At 34.1% G+C, this 8,380-nt stretch overlaps 1 protein-coding gene across 2 annotated transcripts in view; it reads left to right on the plus strand.

Annotated features, from left to right (window-relative positions):
- Nucleotides 1-8,064, plus strand: part of LOC106458214 (suppressor of fused homolog) — a 65,570-nt gene extending 57,506 nt beyond the window's left edge. The window contains exons 11-12 of one of the 2 annotated variants that reach the window (XR_002610337.1): nt 5,705-5,834; nt 7,763-8,064. Coding sequence is in view for 1 of the 2 variants with exons in the window: in XM_013917690.2 (XP_013773144.1) it covers nt 5,705-5,776 (72 nt within the window). In the remaining variant the exon portion in view is untranslated. Of the gene's footprint in view, nt 1-5,704 lie in introns of both variants that reach the window. The other variant, XM_013917690.2, reaches the window with a different exon arrangement.
- The last annotated feature ends 316 nt before the right edge of the window (nt 8,065-8,380 follow it).

An 8,380-nucleotide genomic window follows, 5' to 3' on the forward strand; every position in this document is an offset into this window, starting at 1 on the left:
TCCATTAAAATGGTGTTGCTGCAAACAAAAAAGATGGTAATCTGATGGTGCCATATCTGGAAAATATGGTGGGTGGGGGAGAACTTCCCAACTCAACTTCATAATCTTGTGTTGCGCCAAATGTGCTACATGTGGACGTGCATTGTCATGGAGAAGAAGAACACCTTTCCGATTGAGGAGTGAAGGGCGTTTCTGATGAAGGGCTTGATTTAAACATTCCAGTTGCTGACTATAGATCTCTGCATTGACAGTTTGCTGTGGATTGAGGAGTTCGAAATGAATTACTCCTTTGGTGTCCCACCAAATTCAAAGCATCACTTTCTGCGGATGGAGTCCAGGTTTTGGGATCAAAAGTGATTTTTGTCTAGGACTGAGCCATAGTTTGTGGCATTTAATATTTGCATAGAGAATCCATTTTTCATTACCGGTGATAATTCTGTCCAAAAATGGTTCACGCACATTACGCCAGAAGAGCCGAAGCAATGTTTACATGTTGGAAACAATGATCATCGGAGAGTTCGTGAGGCACCCAAACACCTTTTCTATGGAGTTTCCCATACTCCTTAGATTTTTAAATATTGTTTTATGAGAGATATGCAATTTCAGGGCCATTTCACGTGTGTGAAATGGATTAGACTCAACAAGCGTCTTCAGAGCATCAATATGAATTCCAACATGTCGGTCCCTGTCATCACAGTTTTTAGGCTAAAGTCACCTAAACGAAATTTGCTGAACCATCGTTGACACTTATGAACGTTCAAAACATTTCCATAAACTACTTTGATATTCTTGGTGGCTACAGAGGCGTTGTTTCCCTTCTTGTATTCAAACAGCATTACATACCGATTGTATGTCTCGTCGAACAACAAATTAAATGTTACAAGTATTAGGTCGTTAAGAAATTAATGTCGTGTTTTGGAACACTTTCATTAGCCACCCCCCAAAAAACGTACATCATGTAAAATAGTTAAACGAACCGCCTAAACATCACGTTAGTGTAGCCCATATAATGTGTAAAGTTTAGTATACTTTAATCCCTTATAGTGATGGCATATTAAGTCATATACTGACAAAAAAAGAGGATGAAAAGGTACACATTGAACAATGATGAGAAAAAAACTACACAAACAGTTCAATGTTCTTTGTTGTCAAGGTTATATTCTATGTAGGGTAAATTAGTTATTGTTTATTCAAGTGTTTTCTAGGTAATTTTTGTGTTTGCTCATTCATTATTATTATTATTACATATTTTGTGGACCAGGTACATTTAAATGGTTTGTCTATTTCCTATTTATAAGTACTTTATTAACTTGTTATGTTTTTATAGTTTGTACCTTACTTATCATTTCTACGAATAACATATAATTTATTGTTCTATTTGTATTTTTTTAACGTAGTTGTTAACTATGTGATTTCTTATCTCTTTATATTTCAGTGTCGGACTTCATTACATGGCTTTTGTTGTCGGTTAATTTCATGGAATGTCAGATATTTGTTAGATATTGTTTATTTATGTGTTTTCTTGGTAATTTTGATCTGTTTACACATTCGTTTTTATTACTTTGTGGACTAGGTACATTTAGATAGTTTGACCATTTTATATATAAATACTTTGTTAATTGGGTATGTTTGGTTAGTTTGTACCTTCCATATCATTACTACTAGTAACAAATAATTTTTTCTTCTCTTTGAATAATTTTTTCGTCATTGTTAAGTATGTACCTTCTTCTCCAAATTTTAGTCAGTGTAGGACTTAATTCTGTGTCCCTGTCATATAGGTTATTTTTTCTGTCTGGTACATTACATATTTTTGTGTTTTCTCAGTAATTTCTGTCAGTTGGCACATTTGTTATTTTTACATTCTTTGTGGACTAGAAAAATTTTGATGCTCTTCCCATTTGATGTTTGTCAGTACTTTGTTTACTGGGTATGTTTTGATAGTTAGTACATTACATATCATTACTACTAGTAATAAATATTCATTGTTTTGTCTGAAGTTTTTCATGCATGTTCACTTGTGCCATCCCTTCCTAATTTTCATCAGTGTGGGACTTAAAATTTTGCCTTTTTATTTCAGTGACGTGTTCATTTCTTTCCCGTTCATAGGGCTGAGCTTAGCTTTGGTTCCTTTTCCTATGCTCATGATTCTAGGCAGCTCTTTATGTGTTTTGTCAGGGAATACAAACTTTTGCCCAACTTTTTCACTCTATGAATCTTGCATGGTCTTATCTTGTCCATTGTCTCAGCCCATGGTCTAACTCCACATTTTGCATCCTTCATTCCCAATCCATGAGACCTTCTTCCAAGTCCATTTCCCAGTGATGTTAGTATACCTCTGACTTTGATCTGTTCACCATGGTTTCTGTCCTTCTCACCTTTCCTTCCCTATCATTCACCAGGTAGTTTGTCAAAGGCTTGTCCACTTCGTGTGTGTCTAACTCTCGGGCAGCCTTGTCTACCTCCTTCCTTTTCTTCTAGGTTTTGTCTTCCCCTTTCTGTTCCTTTGCTTTGCCTATTGGGATCTCCATGTGGTCCTTTATACCCTTTCCCATCCAACATTTCAGCTTTTGTCTTAATGTTCCATCTATCTTCACTCCCTCACAGCCTAATTCCTTCTTCTCTTTACTTGTGGTTGTCATCATTCAGAATTTCATACCATCGTGTTACCCACATTGTTACCATTCCTCCTATGTCATCCTTTATCTTGACCTTGGTCCTTCTTCCCCAGAACCTATGCTGCCAGTGACTGTGTTCTTGCTTTCACACCCATTTCTTTACCTTCCATTTCCCACCTGTACTTCTATTCCAATCTAGATAGATTTCCATGTCTGATTTGTTCCTTTAGGTGTTATGTGGCACATTCTACCTCTTTTTTTAGGGGGTTTGCATTCCTGGCTCATTATTCCCTGGAACCCTTCAGTTTCCAGTGTTCTATAGCCTGTTACTCTCACTGGTTGGGTTTGTCAGTTCATCCAACTAGCTTAATTGCACTTGTCCATGGAAAGTTGCTGCCTCCACAATGTCTCTTCTCATAAAATTTTGTCACATTACTATGTTTTTTTGCTTCATCCTTCACTATCCTTTGAAGGAGATTGTTTTTGGCTTGTATGTGAACTACTTTCAATACCTTCATCTCTCATTGTCTGCTAGAGCTGGCTGTGTCTTCCACCCCTCATGATTCTACACATATCCATTCACCTTTGCTTGGGGTAAGTCTAATCGCTTCCTTTCATCTATGTTGCTTCCCTAATATTAGCATCTTCTTTACAGATCCCATCTTGTGGTGGATGTTGCCTGATCAGGTATGCTTTATTTCAAAACTGCACTAATTGAAGTAACTATATAACACTCACAGTTGAGATGGGGTATTTCTGCAAGACCACTGGGTGCCTTCCCAGTTGTGTATGTGTATATCTATGTATTATAATTACATCTTTAATGGACCATCTTCATGCCCATGCCTGCCAATCCTTTGATTCCTTAATTGGGTTCAGTCTGCTTTTCAAAATAGGGAAACACAGTCACCCATTGTGACATTCCTCCAGGCTTCTCACTGCCTTTTTACTCCCCTCCCCCTCTTTTTTTTTTCCTTGTAGTGGAGCATTGGAGTCCTTACCACTCTCAGTTCCCAGTCGCTGGGGTAGTGGACCAAGGAGGCTTCCTCCTGAGTGTAATTCCATGTTACTGTACTAATGCTCATTTATCCATTCAGTGAGAACAGGGTGAAGCTGGTTCTGTATTGGCATTTCACCCAAATGTTTTCTGCTTGGTCAGACTGCACTGAATGAAACCAATAATCATATAACAATTGGTCCAACCTATGTGGGATCCTTCTCATAATTCTGGTTGCAGATGGTTCTTTCCTACTTCTATGGTTGGGTTTGAGAGACGTAGTCTGCCTCATAATACCAGCAATGGGATGTCCATGCTCTGTTTCCATGGTTGGGCAATTGTTGCTTGTCCTCCTCGTGATTCCGGATACAGGATGTCTCTGCCCTACATTTACGGTTGAGTGAGTTATGATTTTGTGCATAATACCATGGTGGTTTTGAGAGTTTGTCCGATTATGGCAATTGCTCACTCCCTCTTCTTAATTCCGGTTGTTTGACATATGGCACTCTGTTTACATACAGTTGGGGTTGTTGGGTGTCGATAACATGGTCCACATGTCCTAGCCACTTGTTATTATTACATTTTTTTTCACTCTTTATATATTGCTACAGCTTGCATCTTCTTAATTAAGCCCTTTGACAATCATGCGAGCACTACCTATTTTGCCAATTTTGTGTTCCTTTCCTCATCTAGAAGTAGTGCGGTACCCCACAGGTATGCTTCATTTTTATCCCTGAGTGCACCCGTTCATTCTGGGTGGTCACTTTCTGCTTGGTTGTTCTTTGTGTGCCTACACTGGTCCTCCACCTTTGCAATGTGGGATTCTAGCTTTTGTGTGAGAGAAGGTAAGTATGTTTTAGAAGTTAACATTTTCTTACACTGAAAATGTATTCCCAATAGGTACTTACAATTCTCATCCTTCCTTCCCTACTAGTGTTTTTATTCTAGTACCTGCCAATTCTCAAAGTGAGGATTGAGCGGGAATAGCAGAGGGACCTAGCTGTGCCATTATAGGTGGTGCAATGCTATTGGTGTACAGGAGTCACATGATATGTACATGTTCAAGAATGGCATGAAACTGGTAGGGTATAAAGACTGGTGTGCTGATTACTAAAAGTTCTTTTAGCAACATTCAGAGGGCAGACAACAATCGAGATAGCTTTTGTGTGAGTAGAGGTAAGTACCTATCGGAAATACGTTTTCAGTGTAAGAAAATGTTAACTTACAATAATTATTCCTTTCCATAATATTATCAGAATTTTTTTTTTCTTGTCATTCCAGATGAAACTGGTTCATCTATTCCCACTCCCACCCCAGCCCATTTTTTTAAGTGTTATAAGAATTATTCTTTTGTAATTATAATGTGTAAAGTTCAACAGGCTATTTCCTATTTGGTACGCATGAAGAGAATTATCATTATTCAGGATATAGTTTAAATAGGCCAGTTTGTGTTTGGTAGCCATGATAAGAATTATTTTTTAAGCATCCTGAGTATAGTTTATACCAGTTTTAATATTTCATTTTTTGTAAGTGTGATCAGAATTTATTTTTCAAATCATCTTGAATAAAGTTTTTAAAAACTATTGTGTATTTTGACCTAGTAGGTAGACATTTAACTTACATTATACTAGTTGTGAGATTGCTCACCATTTCAGTTATGGGTTTTTATAGTGTTCCAGGTCAATCTCACTTTTTCATTAATTAAGAGTAGCCCAATAGTTGGTGGTTTTGATTAGCTTTTGTTAGCATGACAATACCCCCTCCCCCCTTTTTTTTTGTGATAACATGGGTAAAGTTTTGCAGATTATTTTCTATTTGGCAGGCATTATCAAAATTACCCTTTTACAATTATCTTAAAAGTTGATATGTGTTATTTATCTGTTATGAATATGTGAGTTATCACAGTATCTGGCTTTAAACTTAAATCCTGTGATGTAAGTACAGGTGAAAATGTCACAAAATATATCTGCTTTCAGTGGGAAACATTTACATAGAGTGTCTATGCATCTAATCAGAGCTTTTCATCGTTGTTTAAAAAGGATGTTAGCAGCTAATTTATATAAATATTATTTTATTGTTATTATTTTTTCAGTTATCATTACCCAAGACCTATTCCTGGCCAGACAAAAACTTGTCCATCACCTTGCTTCCTGAAGAATACTAAACATCGGGGGATTACTAATGAGCTTTAGTTCTGACTAAACAACACACCACAAATCTTGGTTAGAGACAAGTTTAGGTGTTATTATAAAACACTTGATGCAGTTCATAAACTGTTATCAGTCAATATAAGACATTGCCACTTTCCTCCAGTTATCAAACATATGAACAGATGTCTTTTTTAACTTCCAAAGGTTCTGTTTGATTTTAAATATGTAAAGATGGCATGACACAAAGGAAATCCTAACAAGTTTGTGTACTATATTGTATTCTGGAAGGTTAAAAAATTCATTTAATAAAATTTTTTGTGTTTCTCACAATAATACAAATGATAAGGACTGATAAAGAAATTAATTTATATATTATATCTGCTTGACATAAGTGTTTTACAAAATTATGTTTAAAGTTGCCAATAAATGTTTGATTTTTATTTATTCCACAGAAAAGCTTTTAGTAATCTGAATGGTTGAGTTACATTAAAAGTAGATAGGTATCTCTCAATTTTAGAGTTAGTAACAAGGTTTAGCTAGTAGCCCTTAACATTAACTAAGAAGTATGTCAGATAAGATCATTGTATTTAAAAATTGCAAAGTATTTTAAGAAAATAAATTTTTCGTTTTTTTTAACCCTGTGAAAAATGATAACACTGACAATAACTAAACAACTTAGTACACTCCTTTTTTAATTGTTATATTATTGAAAGTTGAAACTTAGTAATTGATGACTTTAAAAATGTTCAAGCTTGATGTCCATTTTTTATTATTTTAATATTTTATGAAAGCGTAAACATTAGAGCCTCATTAGTAAATCATTATTGTTCTATACATTTCACTTATGCCTCTCATATTGAATATTTTATCCATTGATTGTTGGATATATCTTGTGACATTAATTTAGTATATTCATAGTTTTTTATAATTTATGATACAGACACACAGGTCAGGAATACTGAACTTAATTGTTGCTAAATAACATGACAGTTGATTTTTAATCAGTTTTATGTATACACAGATTTTTTTGAACACTTCCCTTACAAAAGATTCTTGTACATATGTTGAACAGAAAGTTAAATTCAACTATAAATATTTTACTACTAGGCATCTTTCTCAAGCAAATAAAAATTTGTAACAATACATTTTGTATAGGCAGAGACTTAAGTTTGACATGGTTAAATCTTCTTCTCCAATTAGACATATTTTTTAATTTTAGTTACAATTCCTAAAATGAAATCTGATAGTCACAGGTTTAAGTTTGACCTATTTAATTTCTTTCTTAGTCAATATTTCATTAGAACCAATCCTATCTTCAGAAAAGTACATTTGATGATTGAGCATTAATGTATAAATGTCAGTTAGTAAATACTAGCTAAATCAATCATTTAAAAATTTCAAAGGATTGAGGAATGTTATAAAAAATATTGTTATTATTTTTTAAAATCAGTTACTTGTTCATAGGTGTATGTATGCTTTAATAAACATGTTTCATTACTGTGTGTTCTACTTACTAGTTTATTTTGAATGGCTTTGATCACTTGTTTGTTTATAAGCCATCAAATTTGATGTTGTAGTCCTAAGATTTGGTGTTCTTGCATGAGTGCATAGTCTAGGACTAGCCTTTCTGTGAATAGGAGTGACTTAGAATTCAAGTTGTTTTTAACTTAGAACCTTTGATCAGATGAAGTTGCTGAAAGATCTTGAGTTATTGCAGTTTCTGACTTTAAACATAAATCATATGATATGAATGCAGGTACTAATATCACTCAAATCTAACTACTTTCAATAGGAAGTATTTGCATTGAGTACCTTAAATAGAAAATTTTCAGCTAATGTAAGTGTTATTGTTTTTTGTTGTTGAATATGAAGGACACGTTTTGCAATTAGTAGTCTCACTTAACTTTAAAATTAGTCTCTGGTATGTCTGTAAAGGTTTTTTTGCACAATACTGATAAAACATTCTTCTGAAACTATAAATCCTAGTTTTTTCCTTTCAGGGACTCAACCTGAAAGTATTGTTCAGAAGCATGTTTTTGAAGACAAAGTAGTCATCACATGGAAATATCATCATAAACTTCAAATGTTAAAATTAGCATGATGATAAGACTGCTTTGATATAATACCAATTTATCGGTATATGTTTACCTAGAATTAGTTTGATTTGCAGGTCTGTTCATTGGTGTTTTTTAATATTTTAAGATATTGCATGTGGGAAAATTGTATTCAAATGTATAAAGTATAAAAACACTTGGATAAGTGGCACACTGTAAATAAAGCCTATTTATTAACAGATCAAAAATCATGTTACCTTTGATGATTATCACTCGGAAAGTGAAATTTGAAACATAAGGACAATATTACAATTTGCACTTTTAGTTTTTGTGATTCGTGCAAATGACTGTCACGGCTATTTTGTGTTGGTTGAGAACTTTGTATTGATGGGTAAAAAATACTAAATATTTCAATATGACTAATTAAGCATAAACAATAAAAGTATGGTGAATTAAGCATATTACAAAATTATATTTTATCAGGATTTTAAGTAGAAAACTTAAAAACTTTTACAATTTCTCTTCAAAATGTTTTGGAGGCTGTACACATGCACATATTGATTT

This window comes from Limulus polyphemus, unplaced genomic scaffold, assembly GCF_000517525.1.
Source record: "Limulus polyphemus unplaced genomic scaffold, Limulus_polyphemus-2.1.2 Scaffold429, whole genome shotgun sequence".
Taxonomy (NCBI): domain Eukaryota; kingdom Metazoa; phylum Arthropoda; class Merostomata; order Xiphosura; family Limulidae; genus Limulus; species Limulus polyphemus.